At 35.6% G+C, this 18,496-nt stretch overlaps 1 protein-coding gene across 1 annotated transcript in view; it reads left to right on the top strand.

The window, feature by feature from the left end:
* cngb1a (cyclic nucleotide gated channel subunit beta 1a) overlaps positions 1-11,342 on the top strand; it is a 41,255-nt gene extending 29,913 nt beyond the window's left edge. The window contains exons 25-33 of the mRNA XM_016294515.1: positions 567-617; positions 1,096-1,131; positions 2,054-2,213; positions 2,292-2,389; positions 3,828-3,911; positions 4,120-4,238; positions 5,830-5,976; positions 6,705-6,879; positions 10,389-11,342. Of these exons, the coding sequence (XP_016150001.1) occupies positions 567-617; positions 1,096-1,131; positions 2,054-2,213; positions 2,292-2,389; positions 3,828-3,911; positions 4,120-4,238; positions 5,830-5,976; positions 6,705-6,879; positions 10,389-10,640 (1,122 nt within the window). The 3' untranslated portion in view covers positions 10,641-11,342. The remainder of the gene's footprint in view (positions 1-566; positions 618-1,095; positions 1,132-2,053; positions 2,214-2,291; positions 2,390-3,827; positions 3,912-4,119; positions 4,239-5,829; positions 5,977-6,704; positions 6,880-10,388) is intronic.
* The last annotated feature ends 7,154 nt before the right edge of the window (positions 11,343-18,496 follow it).

The following is an 18,496-nucleotide window of genomic DNA, read 5'->3' as shown; positions in this document are numbered from 1 at the left end:
TTTCTTGCAGTTCTGAGTTTGTCTCACAATTCTTAGAAAAAAGTCAAATGGCAAGATAGAAACTCAGAACTGCGAGATATAAAATCGCAATTCTAGAAAGAAAAGATATAAACTCACAATTGCACAGAACTGAGAAAAAAAGCTGCAAACCTTTTTATTTATTTATTCCTTGGCAGAAACAAAAAAACAGAATTGCGAGATGTAAACTCAAAATTCTGAGAGAAAATGTCAGAAATGTGAGATAGAAATGAGTTTATATTTCACAATGTGTCTTTTTTTTCTAAGAATTGAGACAAACTCAGAATTGCAAAATAAAAAAATTCTCAGAATCGGAAAAGTCCAAATTGTGAGTTGTGAAATAAAAAGTCATCAGAATTATTTGTTTTATTATTTGTATTAAGCAGGCTTCCATACTGTCGTTCTTTAAAATGAATGTCACTAGATTGAAGTTTTGTTGCAATATAACGCAATTCCATTCATACATTTGTAAGTATCTGGAATTTTTTTTTAGGTTTGTTTTGTTTTGTTGACGTCTATTGATGTATTTTATATTTTGTCTGGCTCAGTGTGACAAAATAGCAATGAGAGACAACTACAGGCAAACAGAGCGATTCAAGGTAAAAACGTTCTACTCCAATAGAAATAGCCTATATTTTAGTAATAATTTCTTCAAGTTAACATGAGTTGTCATTAAGAACTTTGAGTTTCTTTGTATCTAACAATAGTTTTTATCAAATTAAATGTTGAAATGCTAGTGAAGTGACTTTCAGAGCAGCTCCTTTTTTTTTTTTTTTTTAAAGTAGACTTAAAATTACAAGGGAAAAGATTATAAACATGTACTGTATAGTATGACCTCATCAAAATGTCATTCTGAAGGCATAAATACTGTATACTGTAAGCCTGCTGATTCTTTCTTTCACAGACTTGATCTACGTGGTGTGGCTGTTCTTTGTGACCCTCGCGTGGAACTGGAATGCTTGGCTGATCCCTGTGCGCTGCACTTTCCCGTACCAGACATCTGAGAACATTCACTGGTGGCTGCTGATGGACTACTTCTGTGATGGCATTTATATTCTCGACATCTTTGTTATGCAGCCCAGACTGCAGTTTGTGAGAGGAGGGGACATTGTGGTGAGCGAAAGCACCTGCTGTGATGAACATAATGTCAATTAACTTCTGACAACCAGAAAGTTTAGCAACACTTTTGGTTGTAGTTTTGAACAGGATAATCTACTATGTTAGTGGTTCAAGCATCACTCATTTCTTTCTGTGAAATGTTTTGCTTGAAATTGTGGAAGCCTGTTTTTCTGACCATTTTGTCTTACAATTCAGATTTTTTTTCTTGCAGTTCTGAGTTTGTCTCACAATTCTTAGAAAAAAGTCAAATGGCAAGATAGAAACTCAGAACTGCGAGATATAAAATCGCAATTCTAGAAAGAAAAGATATAAACTCACAATTGCACAGAACTGAGAAAAAAAGCTGCAAACCTTTTTATTTATTTATTCCTTGGCAGAAACAAAAAAACAGAATTGCGAGATGTAAACTCAAAATTCTGAGAGAAAATGTCAGAAATGTGAGATAGAAATGAGTTTATATTTCACAAAAAGTTCTAAAACTACTAATAAAAAGAAAATAATAACAGAAAAAATAAAAAAAAATGTATAAAAAGATACTAAAATCACACTGTATCTAATGAGAAGCACTAATCACTAATGAGATAAAAATCACTAATCACTAATGAGATTTTCAATTTCTAATGAATAGAAAAAATATTTTGGTTAATTAGACTTGTAGGAGGAATAGAATGTAATGAAACATAAAAATGTAATAAAATAAAAAATATCATAACATAAAAATATTAAAATATTTGTCTTGTTTTTGATCTGAAATACGCCTCGGCCATTCGTGAAATTTACCTTCTAGTTTAATATGGCTGTTTTTCCATATCATCAACAGAAAACTCAAAGACATGTTTGTATGCCACTTTAAAACAATCCAATCATAAAACTCAATGCTGTGTGTGTGTGTGTGTGTGTGTGTGTGTACACATAGATGAGAGATGTATTTGGAGCCGCCACCGCGGGTGAGGCCTATTATAGACACTGTGTGGACAGCACTGTCAAATACATGAGTTCCTACAAGATCCCCCGTGAGGTCCAGAACCGCGTCAAGATCTGGTACGATTACACCTGGAAGTCGCAAGGCATGCTGGGTAAGCAGATTTCCATTGCATTAGATGTTTGCATATGATAAGTGTCTTTGAACTGTTTCGTGATCTGTTTGTCTTCAGATGAACAGGAGTTACTTATACAGCTGCCAGATAAGATGCGTCTGGACATCGCTGCAGATGTCAACTACAGCATTGTCAGTAAAGTGGCGCTCTTTCAGGTGAGTGTCTTTTCTTTCTTTCATGAACACACACACAGAATGACATGGTCTGAATGACAAAGTCAAACTACTACTGGAAAAGCAGACCATTCCAGTTTAAGGCTGGTTTGTTGCTGGTCCAAAGCAGTCTTGCTCCAGACCAAGATGATCAGTACTAGGCTGAACCATGGTTGTTCAGCTGATTTAACATGTTAGGACCAGCCAATGACCAATAACCAGCTTGGACCAAAAACAAATGTACCAGACATAAATTCTACTTGAAAACAAATTGATCCTATTTCTAGGGGTGTAAATCACAACAGACGTTTCATCACAAAACAGTATTATCTGACATCAATTCTCTTAGCCAGTGATACAGTACTTTAAAACATGCTGTGATACAATTATGATTTGATTAGATTCAGTGACCTAAAATCAATATTACAATATTATGTGCCTATTTTACACAACCAATTACATTTTGATTAAATCAAAAATGCAACAAAAATAACATGAACATATAAATAAACTCTCTGAAAACTCAGAATCTTATTTAGGACATCCACCAAAAAAAATTTTTTTAAATTTTAATCATATAGAAAAATATAGAAAAAAGGGGGGAAAAAACTTAAAGCTGAAAAATATGTATTGATTTTTTACGTGTTACATTGATACATCATAGTGTTAGTCATTTGATCGATGCATCGATCCATGGGTGAAAAAATACTTTCTACCAACTTTTAAAAAAATACTCTAATTTGTTACAGCCAAATTTATTGTTTTTTCTCAAATGATGTATATAGTTTGGTTCAAACCTTACATTGATTTAATATTCATACAAGGTAAAAAAATATATATTTCTTTTAAAGGCCATGTGCTGAAAAGTGTGGGGGGAAAAATGTGTTTACATGATTTAATCCAAATGAATCATGATTTAATTGCACATGAATCAGTTGAATAATACAAACGTAATTTGTTTAGGTAACTGGTAACACAGTTTAATTGAAACAGTTCTAACTCCCAACATAATTAAACATTAAACACTATCAAGTCTCCCCCTTTTCTCATCTTGCTAAAAAAACACACAAAAATACTTCATTTTAACATTTTTACTCTCCTCATTAAGTCCCATGCAAATTCTTTTCAACAAATAATATGATTGAGTAAAATGTACAATCTGTGTTCTTCCATTGGTTCAGTGTAAAAAACGTTATCTTTGTAATTTTTCATCAAAATCTAATAACTTTCCTGACATGGCCAAGCGCAGTTATTTTTTAAGTCCTCCTGTCTAAACATCTGTCATATAGAGATCACTTTTCACCATCCAATCAGTTCCCAATGGATTAACTCATTTAGTTTCTCTTTGAATATCCCGTTTCATCTGTTTAAAATGACACATTATGACACTATAACAAGTTGCAAAAGCTGATGAAAAGTCTTTGTCTCTTGTTCGTTCCAGGGATGTGACAGACAGATGATATTTGACATGCTCAAGAGGCTGAAATCCGTGGTGTACCTTCCGGGAGATTTTGTTTGTAAAAAAGTGAGCAATATGTCATTTACTATTTTTGTGATTTACTGTACGTGCTTTGCTGCTACCTTGCAAAAAATATTGTAAAATCTACAATAGATTATCTCAGTATATGTCCAGTATATTTGAAGGTTGTCTTAGTAAAGGTCACGCCATGAAAGGGGCTTTTATCTGTTCGCGGTTTGAATTGACTCTTGTCCCGCTCGGCTCTGCCGGTCAGGGTGAGATCGGCCGAGAGATGTACATCATCAAAGCTGGAGAGGTGCAGGTGGTTGGAGGACCTGATGGGATGACGGTGTTTGTGACTCTGAGAGCTGGCTCTGTGTTTGGGGAAATTAGGTGAGTGATAATTATTGAAGACACAACTTTCATACCTCGTGTACTGATGAGGACAGCTAGATAAAATCATATGTGATCTAATAGGAAAAGTACTGCTTTAATATATTATTTTTGTAGCATGCAATTTGTTTTCTATATATATATATATAGCATTAGTACATTTGCCAGAATATTCTGTATCTCACAATGCAATGCACTCAACTTGACCTTTCATGTTAAAGGGATGGTTCACCTAAAAATTTAATTTTTGTAAACATTTACTCACCCTCATGTTGTTCCTGCATAACTGTATAAGTTTCTTTCCTCTTCGGGACATAAGAGATATTCTGAAGAATGTTGGTAACCAAACAATTTTGGTTATCATTGAGATATTTCATATCATCTTTTATGTTCCAATGAAGAAAGAAAGCCATACAGGTAGGTATACATGATGACCATTTTTAGGTGAACTATACCTTTAACAGTGATAAATGAAGCATTATCAAATGCCGTTTTCTTGAAGAAAAAATTTAGTTTTCGACTTTTGAATAGAATGCTAAGACATTTTTGTTTCCATCCATGTATTTTTATGTGAATTTTGGGATATCACTTAAACTCTGAGTACCAATCACATAAAAATCTTAATGCACTCAAAATCTTAAAATGCGCATAAAAAATGTATGTGCTTAGTTGAGAAAGAAGAAGACACATGCGAAAAAATGCTGGAAACACATTTACCAAATAAGTTCCTCAATGTGTAACAAAAAAACTCATGTGACTTTGCCTCAACAGATCATGTGACTGGATAACTGAACTAACCAGCACACTGATCTCATCACACACCATCAAATGTTATTTTAATCATTTTGAAATGTATGAGCCAAAGTCAAAATGAGTTGGTATAATCAGCTCTCACATGCTTGCGTTCCCAAACATCAGGCATCCGAACGCAAGATAACATGACAGCGTTTGGCGGAATTCATTTATTATGTCGGAAATTACAGCCACAGGCTTCCCCAGGTGCAGCAACTTTAATATTTATTATTGACATTTTCCACCAGTTTCCCAGAAAGTGACGATTTTGTGCTGTTGAACACATGGAATGGAAACAGTGCTTCATTCGCAAATGTTTAATGCGATATCTGCAACTTTACACTCTTAAAAATAAAGGTGCTTCAAAAGGTTCTTCAAGCGATGCCATAGAAGAACCATTTTTGGTTCCACAAAGAACCATTCAGTCAAAGGATCTTTAAAGAACCATCTCTTTCTTACCTTTTTATAATCTGAAGAACCTTCTTTCGCCACAAAGAACCTTTTGTGAAACAGAAAGGTTCTTCAGATGTTAAAGGTTCTTTATGGAACCATTTAGACAAAAAGGTTCTTCTATGGCATCGTGAAGCACCTTTATTTTTAAGAGTGTAGATGCAAAAATAGCTAGTGTGAGAAAGATAAATCATGCTTTGATGAGACAAAAAGGTTCTTCTATGGCATCGTGAAGCACCTTTATTTTTAAGAGAGAAGATGCAAAAATAGCTAGTGTGAGAAAGATAAATCATGCTTTATTTGTGAAGAGTCAAACTCTGACTGTTTTTGTGTGTGTTCACTCCATCAGTTTGCTGGCGGGTGGAGGTGGGAACCGACGAACAGCTAACGTAAAGGCCCATGGTTTTGCTAACCTCTTCATCCTGGATAAGAAGGACCTGGCAGAAATCTTAGTGCACTACCCCGAGTCCCAGAAGATACTGCGCAAGAAGGCCAAGTGAGAGGGATCTCAACCAAGAGCCCCAGCAGTCCTTACACACACACACACACACACACACACACACACACACACACACACACACACACACACACACACACACACACACACACACACACACACACACACACACACACACACACACACACACACACACACATACGCTTCATCCAGCCCAGTGGTCTGAGCCATTTACAGCTCTGTATCACACTCACAGATCTCTATACATTAGCCACGTTTTCTGTCTTTCTGCTGTTTCTGTTTTTCTCTCTACATCCTTCTTTTCCCTTCCTTTGACATGACACGAGTCACCAAGAGCCCCAGCAGTCCTTACACACACACACACACACACACATACGCTTCATCCAGCCCAGTGGTCTGAGCCATTTACAGCTCTGTATCACACTCACAGATCTCTATAGATTAGCCACGTTTTCTGTCTTTCTGCTGTTTCTGTTTTTCTCTCTACATCCTACTTTTCCCTTCCTTTGACATGACACGAGTCGCATGATGCATTCACCCATGAGACCAATTTACTGTGTGTCCGTGTGTGTGTGTGTGTGTGTGTGTGTGTGTGGTGAATGATGTTGTGTAAGTGCTTGGGATCCTGTCATCTAATGTCATCTCAAACCTTGTGGAGATCCGCTTCCTGTTAGAGTCTCAGCGATGCACATGCTAGCTTACAGCTCAACTTCCTGTCATCCTAATGAGTTTGTCTTCTTCCATAGGAAAATGTTGACCAAAGATAAGAAGCCTGCAGATGAGAAGGGCCAGGCTAAAGAGACGGGTGAGGTCATCCCTCAGCGGCCGGAGACGCCCAAACTATACAAGGCTGCACTGGAGGTTGGCACAGGACAGACTTTTGCCAAGCTGAAGGAGACATATAAGGGAGCAACTCTAGAGGTATTCACATCCCCTGTGTTATGATGCTTTTGGCCAAAAACATATTCTGAAGACAGACATTAAAACAGATTGTGATAAACAGATTGTTAATAACTGAAAATCTTGCCCTTCACTGTAAGATATGGTGCCTTTAGATGCATTGTAATAAATCAACGACATCAAACATCATTGGTCCTCACGTGTCTTGAGACCAAACAGCATTTACATCAAACTTCAAGTGATGCATCTAACCATATTTTACGTTTATGTATTTGGCATATTTGGCATTTGATTGATTTTCAGTTAATAACTTAAAGGGATAGTTCACCCCAAAATGAAACGCCGGCTCCTCGTGAACGTGCGTCGAAGACTTAACACAGAAGAGAAGAAATTGTTGAATAAAGTCGTTATTTTTTGTTTTCTTTGCACACCAAAAGTATTATAGTAGCTTCATAAAATTATGGTTGAACCACTGATGTCACATGACGTTCACGATGTCCTTACTACCTTTCTGGGCCTTGACCGTGGTATTTGCGTTGCTGTCTATGGAGGGTCAGAAAGCTCTCGCATCAAAAATATCTTAATTTGTGTTCCGAAGTCAACTTAAATGTCAACTTAAGACTTGAATATATGATCGGGGTGTGTTGTTATTAAGGTTTGTCAAAGGTTTAACTAACTTTTGCTGATTTAACTATGGTTAGCAACATCCTCTTTAAACATTTGCTTCACCTTGACAGTAACTGGCTTGAAAAAGAGAAAACTGACCATAGAAGGTGACCAAATTAGTTCAGTAGTGAAAATATCATTATGATAAACATCATATCGTCATCTTGCTTGTTATTATATGTGAATTAAAAATGGGGACAATACATTTTTGTTTTTTAATTGTTTTGAGTTCCATATACTATTATTTTGAATTATTATATTAACTTGAATTATTATAATTAATAATTATTATGATGTTTGCAGGTCAAACTGACCCTAAATGGTTTTAATACAGTTCACCAAAAATCACACTAGCAAATAGCAAATAGGAACCATTGCAAATGGCAAACAGATCAAAACAATATTATTTTACAACAAAGTTATGACTTTACAAATAGACAAAATAAATATGAGAAAATAAATAGACAATATGATAAAAAAAATGTTATAACAATTATTTTAAACCTTTTTAAATTTTATTTATTGTATGTATCTTTCCATTTTCACAAACTGTTAATATACTGTCTACAGTAATTTTTGAAATGTTATTATATGTTTGTGCTTTTGGAAATGGATCTTTGCTTATCCCTAATTAGATTTTTATATATATATATATATTAGGCTAATTTTGAGTACAAAGTATGTGCTTTCTGCAAATGTAGTTGTTGAGTACAAAGTATGTGCTTTCTGCAAATGTAGTTGTTGCATGTGTTGTTTAGTTTAGACGTGTGTGGGAATTACTGTGTTGTGACACCAGAACATTCAGGAACTTTTAAAACTGTGTGGCAAACAGTCCCACACCCTGTTATATAGTACATAAAAACAGTATTACTTTAACATGAATAGTTAGTATGTGACTACCTTGAAACTGATAACAGAGTCTCTTTTGATAATTGATGATAACAGTGCTCTATTCTTGCGCAGGGAAAGTTCTTCATGTCTAAAGTAGCACGGTTTGTTGTTATGTGACCAGTCAGGCCCCTTACTTCTTTAAGAGACGGGTGAGGTCATCCCTCAGCGGCCGGAGACGCCCAAACTATACAAGGCTGCACTGGAGGTTGGCACAGGACAGACTTTTGCCAAGCTGAAGGAGACATATAAGGGAGCAACTCTAGAGGTATTCACATCCCCTGTGTTATGATGCTTTTGGCCAAAAACATATTCTGAAGACAGACATTAAAACAGATTGTGATAAACAGATTGTTAATAACTGAAAATCTTGCCCTTCACTGTAAGATATGGTGCCTTTAGATGCATTGTAATAAATCAACGACATCAAACATCATTGGTCCTCACGTGTCTTGAGACCAAACAGCATTTACATCAAACTTCAAGTGATGCATCTAACCATATTTTACGTTTATGTATTTGGCATATTTGGCATTTGATTGATTTTCAGTTAATAACTTAAAGGGATAGTTCACCCCAAAATGAAACGCCGGCTCCTCGTGAACGTGCGTCGAAGACTTAACACAGAAGAGAAGAAATTGTTGAATAAAGTCGTTATTTTTTGTTTTCTTTGCACACCAAAAGTATTATAGTAGCTTCATAAAATTATGGTTGAACCACTGATGTCACATGACGTTCACGATGTCCTTACTACCTTTCTGGGCCTTGACCGTGGTATTTGCGTTGCTGTCTATGGAGGGTCAGAAAGCTCTCGCATCAAAAATATCTTAATTTGTGTTCCGAAGTCAACTTAAATGTCAACTTAAGACTTGAATATATGATCAGGGTGTGTTGTTATTAAGGTTTGTCAAAGGTTTAACTGACTTTTGCTGATTTAACTATGGTTAGCAACATCCTCTTTAAACATTTGCTTCACCTTGACAGTAACTGGCTTGAAAAAGAGAAAACTGACCATAGAAGGTGACCAAATTAGTTCAGTAGTGAAAATATCATTATGATAAACATCATATCGTCATCTTGCTTGTTATTATATGTGAATTAAAAATGGGGACAATACATTTTTGTTTTTTAATTGTTTTGAGTTCCATATACTATTATTTTGAATTATTATATTAACTTGAATTATTATAATTAATAATTATTATGATGTTTGCAGGTCAAACTGACCCTAAATGGTTTTAATACAGTTCACCAAAAATCACACTAGCAAATAGCAAATAGGAACCATTGCAAATGGCAAACAGATCAAAACAATATTATTTTACAACAAAGTTATGACTTTACAAATAGACAAAATAAATATGAGAAAATAAATAGACAATATGATAAAAAAAAATGTTATAACAATTATTTTAAACCTTTTTAAATTTTATTTATTGTATGTATCTTTCCATTTTCACAAACTGTTAATATACTGTCTACAGTAATTTTTGAAATGTTATTATATGTTTGTGCTTTTGGAAATGGATCTTTGCTTATCCCTAATTAGATTTTTATATATATATATATATTAGGCTAATTTTGAGTACAAAGTATGTGCTTTCTGCAAATGTAGTTGTTGAGTACAAAGTATGTGCTTTCTGCAAATGTAGTTGTTGCATGTGTTGTTTAGTTTAGACGTGTGTGGGAATTACTGTGTTGTGACACCAGAACATTCAGGAACTTTTAAAACTGTGTGGCAAACAGTCCCACACCCTGTTATATAGTACATAAAAACAGTATTACTTTAACATGAATAGTTAGTATGTGACTACCTTGAAACTGATAACAGAGTCTCTTTTGATAATTGATGATAACAGTGCTCTATTCTTGCGCAGGGAAAGTTCTTCATGTCTAAAGTAGCACGGTTTGTTGTTATGTGACCAGTCAGGCCCCTTACTTCTTTTGTCTGTCCTGTCTGTCTCTTTCTCTCTCAGCCGTCCACTCCCGCATCCGGCAGGACCTCCACAGCTCCAGTGCCTCCTCCCTCACCCATGCACCGCCGTTCCCCCATTCCCCGGCCTCACGTCCCAGATGAAGATGACATGGTATCAGAGACCACCGACAGCACCATGATCATCCGCATGACCCCCCGCATTGAGGGAGAGGAGATCCTATCTGTGGAAATCAGTCCTGGAGAGGGAGTGGAGGCGGAGGCGGAAGATCCAAGCAAAACTACTGACAAGTGAGAGAGAGGAAGAGGGCCAGGACAAAGACCAGAGTAGGGATAGGGTAGAAAGCCTAAAGAAAAGCCCAATGCATACATCCCTCGTCATGCTTTCTGTATTAGCGTGTTGATGAAAGTCCTACACATGCTTTTCAACCAGGTCAAGCCAACCAGGTTTTCAAGACTCTTGTAAAAACTCTTTGGAGACTCTCTAGGCAGCTTTTCGAAAAGGAAAGTTCCCTGAGGAACCCATACTGTAAGTTCCTGCAAGAAATCTATGCTTCCAGTATTCTTCTAGTAAACTCATCATAAGGTTTTGAGGCATTTGAAACATATAATGAAGATGATACACAATATCTGTAGTACTTTCACTTGCCTAGAGGTTCTCAAGAGGTTAAAAGTATTAAATTGTTTATGCTTAGCGTTCACACTTTCATTTTTAACACAGTTTAGATGTCTTTGGTGTGTTACGCTCATATTTCAGTTGAACCGCACCAGAGTTTGTCTGGAAGTGGACCGAGACCTACCTTTTCATGGTAGGTTCATCATCCACTTGTTTGGTGCGCCCCAAGGTTTAAATGTCAGTGTTCACACTTATTCAAATGAACTGCACTAACAGAGCAATCGCACCAGATTTCCTTTTAACCGACCCAAACCTGCCAAGTGTAAACACGGTCTAAATATTATTATTTGAAGGTGAAGTGAGCTTCTGAGCGGTATTCCAGAAAGACCTACAATAATGTACAGTATTTTTTAAAATAATGTGTTTTTTGAACATTAAAGCATGTCAACATATTCTGTTACACCAAATACACAAAATAATGATCTTTAAAAAAGCATCATATGACCCCTTTAACTCACTTTCATATAAATCCCAAATCACATAACGTGTCCGGGAGTAAGGTCAGTCGAGTATGTTCATGGTGAACACACAAAGACATTCTCAACAGGAGTCAGCATGGAAACGGACGCCAAGAAGTGCACCATACTTCTTTCGATTAATGGCAATTTATATTTTTAGTAGTGCGGTCAAACGATTAATCGCATCCAAAATAAAGGTTTTTGTTTACGTAATATATGTGTGTGTGTGTGTACTGTGTATATTTATTATGTATATATAAATACACACACATTCACGTATATATTTATGAGAAATGTGTTATGTTTACATATTTTTATATAATATAAATTATATGAAAATAAATATATACATGTAAATACAGGTAAATATTTTCAAAATATATACTGTATATGTGTGTATTTATATATACATAATAAATATACACAGTACACACACATATATTATGTAAACAAAAACTTTTATTTTGGATGCGATTAATCGCGATTAATCGTTTGGCAGCACTAGCTGTTAGGGCATATCACCTCCTATATTGCCTAACCTATGGGAGGTTTTGGAATCATCTCATGTTTTAATCTTTAATCAGCTTTTTATTACTGAGAAGAATTATTCAAGAATTATATTGTTTGTTTGATACTACATTTGTAAATTGACTCAACTAAAAATAATCAGTGCTTGCAAAAAAAAAAAGTGGCTATGTGAGTTTATTTTACTTCCACATTTTTGTAAGTACATTATATAGAAAATGGCCTGTTAACAAAAGCTAAAATAAAATCAACATTGCTTTATGTTATAATATTGCTTTACAATTAAAAAATGTATGACTATATACTCCCATTGAAGCCTCAGTAATAAGGAATGTATGCTCTGAATGTTTAGAGAATGCTACTTACATACCGTGGAAGTTACTTCAGTTTTTGGAACTGAAAGTTGAAGTTATCTGTTTACTTATCAACAAACTTACCCAAGTATGTGGCATAACCTGCTTTCTGGAATACCACCCTGAGCCACAACATTTCCTCAACTCTCCGCAAACTGCCATTGGCCAGATAAATGGCTAGCCCCGCCTCAAACTCACACCATTGGTTGGGCCAGTGTTGCTGAGAGCGTAATGTTCTAATAGCTCCACAGTGTTTACATCTTTCAGTGGAATCAACCTGTTGGCTCACCTATAGTTTTCACTGTATGTTATGCTGGGATAAGTAACATTGAAGAATGACACACATCACCTTTAACTTCCCTTTAAGACTTTTGATAGATGTTTAGGACTGAAGGGCCATTAGGGTCAGCAGAACTCTCTGTGTAATGAAAAGTAATCTTGAGTATTTTCCACAGCACACGCTGCTCTAATTCCAAGACTGCCTGCTGCTCTGCATCTTATTCCAGCATCCTGTCTGTTATTGCACTCTGTACACATACTCTTGTACACACATTTTCACACACAAGCATGTTACAACGACCTTGTACAGCTATTTCTTGTCAGATTATACGTTAAAGGGATAGTTCACCCAAAAAATGAAAATTGTGTGATTTGACTTTCTTTATTCTGTGGAACATTAATGTAGTTTAAAATATAAAAAATGTAATACATTAGAACGTTAAAATATTTAGAGAAATGACTGTTGTTAATTTATGTATTTATTTATTTATTTATTGTCTATAGAATGGAAGTCAATGGTCACCAAAATGGCAGAATATTCATTTTTGTCTGAACTATCCCTGTCTAGTTGCATTAAATACACTTTAACATTGTGTAAGCTGTGATGCTATAAAGTAATGTTGTGTTGCAATACCATGTGAAGGCAATTTTCATGCTTTATTGAGTATAACTGTTATTTCTTTTATAAGTAGTCTAGAAAGCTAGACCAAATTTGTTATAATCTCTTTCAAAAGACTTGTGAAAGTCACATGGTGAAAATACCCCGCTGATATTTCCATGTGCTTTGATATGTACTACGAGTACTAATCAATTGTGAATGATTTTTCAGTATTTCCAGGTCAGTTCGTGCTGAACTCCTAGTGTGAGCAGGCGCCAAGGAATCTATAAATGGAAACTTGCTGCATACTTTTAATTTGTATTTGTTGAGAATCATTCATTCATGTCTCAGACAGTGCTCATTTCTTCATAAGGGGTTAGAAGAAGAATGGGCAGGAATTAGGTTGGTTGCATGTAATAGCTGTTCTATTTTTGTATACAAAAATGCAAGCATGATTGCCTGAGCCCTGTGAAGAGGCCCACTAACTACTCTTACAGTATAGCTTACTTTTTGGTCCCAGGAGACGAGGCCTACCCATGAAGATTTTGTACCAGGTGCTGTGAATTTAAACTACAGCCCTGGATGTACACTCTTAAAAATAAAGGTGCTTCACGATGCCATAGAAGAACCTTTTTGTCTAAATGGTTCCATAAAGAACCTTTAACATCTGAAGAACCTTTCTGTTTCACAGAAGGTTATTTGTGGCGAAAGAAGGTTCTTCAGATTACAAAAAGGTAAGAAAGAGATGGTTCTTTAAAGAACCTTTGACTGAATGGTTCTTTGTGGAACCAAAAATGGTTCTTCTATGGCATCGCTTGAAGAACCTTTTGAAGCACCTTTATTTTTAAGAGTGTATGTGGAAAAAAAATCATAAAAAATTGAAATCTTGTAAAACAGGTCTAAATGCATTTGTCCGAATAAGACACAGACTCAGATATACACACTGACAGGAAGAGCACAGGAAGAATGAGCATTTTTTCATTCTTCCTTTCTTGCTCCACAAGACCGGAGGCAGGAAATATGTAAAGGCGGGAATGTGTAGGACAATACTGGGTTTGCTAACGGACTGCTGAACAAGTCTACACGTTACATGCAGGGGCTGTTGAGTCAGTTCACCTAAAAATGAAAATGTCATCATTTACTCACCCTCTTTTTTCTGTTGAAGTTAATAGGGTCCAGTGTTGTTTTAGTGTTGTTTCATTGTATGGACCAAATTTGAAACATTCTTTAAAATATTGTCTTTTGTATTCTGCAGAAAAAGAGAGTCAAACATGAGGGTCAGTAAAGGATGACAGAATTTTCTTTGTCATCCAAACTATTTCTTTAAGATGTTTCTGTTTGTGTGTCAGCTTAATGAGCTGTAAAGTTATATAAGCTGTTTATCTTGCAGCTTAAACTCATTTCTGCCATAAATCTGGTATGACGATTATGATTAATGAAGGTTTTCCCTAATGGATTAGTGATATAATGAGTCATGCTGTCTGAAAACGTGGCTAATACCAAAGATTTGGTTATTGAAAAGTTTCTATAATTCTTGGGTGCAAAACTGAGCTTAATCTCTCATTGTTAATGATTTTTAATGGTTTACAGTTCAGTTTAAACACCTGGGAACACACTTTAAAGTTGTGTAGCCTCTTGTGAAAATGAAAAGAACTATATCAGAAAGATACCATTGCTTTTATAGTACAATGAATAAGTAGTAAACATGTTTATTGATGTGCTGTACAATGAGGTCCAAAAGTCAGAGACCACTAGTGAAAATTTATTCTATTTTAAAATAATTAAAAAAATTATTCTATTTATTATATAATAGCTTTTTTTATTGCAAATGACCACGTTTGAAAATAATTATTAGTGTTTAGAATGGGCTTCTTTATATATATATATATATATTGTATCACAACTTTTCTTTAACATTTTTTAAATCATTAAATCACTATACTTTATTTTCAGGTTTAAATAAGATTAGATCGTTACTGTCTCAAACATAGCCTATAGGCCGCATGCATTGTGTATGTGCATTAGGTTATATAGGATTCTTATTAAAGGGTTAGTTCACCCAAAAAATGAAAATTCTGTCATTAATTACTCACCCTCGTGTCGTTTCAAATCCGTAAGACCTTCGTTCATCTTCGGAACACAAATTAAGATATTTTTGATGGAATCTGAGAGCTGTCTGACCCGGCATAGACAGCAACGCAACTGAAATGTTCCCAAGTCCAGAGACGTAGCAAGGTGTAGCAAAAATAATCCATGTGACATCAGGGGTTCAGCCATAATTTTACGAAGCTACGAGAATACGTTTTGTGAGCAAAAGAAAAAAAACAACAACTTTATTCGACAATTCGTCTTCTCCACATCACCCTGTAGCGCCATTTTGGAGAATATCAGCTGGATGTAAACAACGTAAACAGGAGACGAATTGTTGAATAAAGTCGTTTTTTTTTTTTTTTTTGCTCACAAAACGTATTCTCGTAGCTTCGTATAATTGCGGATGAACCACTGATGTCACGTGGATTATTTTACCAATCTCCTTGCTACGTCTTTGGACTTGGGAACATTTCAGTTGCGTTGCTGTCTATGCAGGGTCAAAACAGCTCTCAGATTCCATCAAAAATATCTTAATCTGTGCTCCGAAGATGAACTAAGGTCTTACGGGGTTGAAACGACATGAGGGTGAGTGAGTTCATTTTTGGGTGAACTATCCCTTTAAAGCAGCTTGGATGTAAAAGCACAAGTTGTAGGTGTCAAGTGTCAAACAACATACCTCTTTAAAATGTATCCGCAAACATGTTGTGTAAAATTCTTTTGACAACATCTTTGACCACATTTTTAGTTCTTGTAGTGTGTATTATTACACTCTTCTTAACATCAGGAGGGCTGACTGAGAGTTTGAGTTAATGAGGGCTGAGAGGTGGCCTGTAGTCTAATAGAATGGGAAACGCGTTCATTTTTCCTTTGCATGAACAGGAGGAGCGTTTGCGTCACTGCAATTATGGAAGGCCAAAAGTACCAAAAACACGTGAATTTTAACGCGTCAACAACGCGTTAAACACGTGTATTTCACGCGTAAACAACACGTTAAATACGTGTTGTTTACGCGTGAAATACACATGTTTAACGCGTTGTTGACGCGTTAAAATTCACGTGTTTTTGGCGCTGCCGGCGTTCCATATGTAGTCAGCTGTGCGCGCGTCTCACGCGTGTTTATCTCCACGAGAGACGACAAAACGTTACACTCTTCCAACTGAGAGACAGAACACTGCTTTTCAACAGGCGGATAGAAGAAGAGGGGAATAAAACTAGAAGGAAACGGCGGAGGAAGGCTGGCCTGAGACGTAAGCACATTCTTTCACTTATATATCGCACATGCTTTATACTTTACACTTATGAGCTATATTAACCCTCTGTATAGCGAATCCACTTTATAAAATACAAGTGCAAGACACGTGCAGTTAGAGGCCGTCCTAAATATAAGTTGTAGAACATCCTGAAACATAAACTAAACATCCTGTTTCTCTTTTTAAAATTAAAATATCTGCTTGCGTTTTCTCGAAGCAGAGGCGGTGAATGACTTGAAAGAAGTCAGCTGTATTTTCTTTAGTCTAAACCGTTATTATTATTCCTCTATTCGTGCTTACATCTTAAAATATAAGCTCAACTATGTTTTCATCGAGTGAATGTTTAAGTGGTAAATCACGGTTTATACAGCAGTATTTTGGGTGTATCAAAGTCCGGGTGTGCCCGGTGCATATCCAGCGGATGTTCAGTGAACTAGTCATCATGTCAGTTTAAACGGGTCATATCAGTTGAGTTTGTTTAGACTGGCCGTGGGACACTTAGTTGGTCAGATAGTGGCTGAAGTTGTTGATTGGACGTCATCCAGTGTGAATGCTGATCTGATGCTCTTTGACAAGATGACCAGTGTTGGGGGTAACTCATTACAAGTAACGCGAGTTACGTAATCGGATTACTTTTTTCAAGTAACTAGTAAAGTAACGCATTACTTTTTAATTTACAAGAGAATATCTGAGTTACTTTTTCAAATAAGTAATGCAAGTTACTTTTTCCCCCCACTTTATTGATTGACAGCTCTCCTGTCCCCATGCTGAGAGAAATCAGAAGATGCTACTGTAGTTCTAAAATAAATATGAATATGCATTAATTCATCTCGCACACAAAAAAAACACAGATTCAGTATTCCTCAAAATGAATAAAAATAATGCAACTCAGAATATGCAATAATTAAATGTTAAACAACACAAATATCTTTTATGTATTTAATCCCATTCTATTAAGCAATGTCTTTGCTTCTGACCTTCGATGATCCAGTTCAACCGTACTAATAAGCACAAACTACTCTAGACGAACATTTGTGTGTTTTTTTTATTGCTGAAGTGTGTTGAAATGTCTTCTTCTGCATTCTACTGTACGGACGTAACTTTACTTTCCCTTCAGCCTGAGGCGCATTCATTTCACTTTTGGTGTGAAAAGGCTTTTATATTTGCCAAAAATATAACTTTTTTTTATTTTAAAAACAAACAAGTAAGCCCTGTCCAGATTTAAAAAGTAACGCAAAAGTAACGTAACGCATTACTTTCCATAAAAAGTAACTAAGTAACGTAATTAGTTACTTTTTTATGGAGTAACGCAATCTTGTAATGCATTACTTTTAAAAGTAACTTTCCCCAACACTGAAGATGACAGTGCTGTTTGTAACATCTCTGGGACAGTTCACCCCCAAAAAAATAATTTTATCATTTACATAACGTCATGTTGTTAAAACTTTCTTTCTATCTAAAGTGTCTTCTGAAGCCATACGATAGATTTGTTTGAGAAATTTAAGTTATTCACATTTCAGTCATAATCTTGATCCCAACTGTAACTCTTTATGGAGAAGGTTCAATATGCAGTTCTTGAACGAAGATTCGCTTGAGTCAGATCAATCAATTGGGTGATTTAATTCAAAGAGAAAAAAGTCCAAATGATTTGATCAAGAATTAGACTAATCCTGTTTTCACAGACTCCATAATACAGCTCCAGTTTACAGCTCAAAAGATTATCATTCATTTATGGATTTAATTATTTTTAATCTTATGCGGCTTCAGAAGACTTGGGAAAATAGCACATGTGTGATTATGAAAAATGAATGCGAGATGCATCCTCTGTGAATGCTTCTCTACACAGCATGTGACAAAAAAATAATAATAATTTGTGCCATGAGCATTCCTGAAGAATGCGTCATATTCAGTGACCCTCTAC

Source organism: Sinocyclocheilus grahami, unplaced genomic scaffold, assembly GCF_001515645.1.
Source record: "Sinocyclocheilus grahami isolate Dianchi unplaced genomic scaffold, SAMN03320097.WGS_v1.1 scaffold319.1, whole genome shotgun sequence".
Taxonomy (NCBI): Eukaryota; Metazoa; Chordata; class Actinopteri; order Cypriniformes; family Cyprinidae; genus Sinocyclocheilus; species Sinocyclocheilus grahami.
This window is presented reverse-complemented; position numbering and strand designations above follow the sequence as displayed.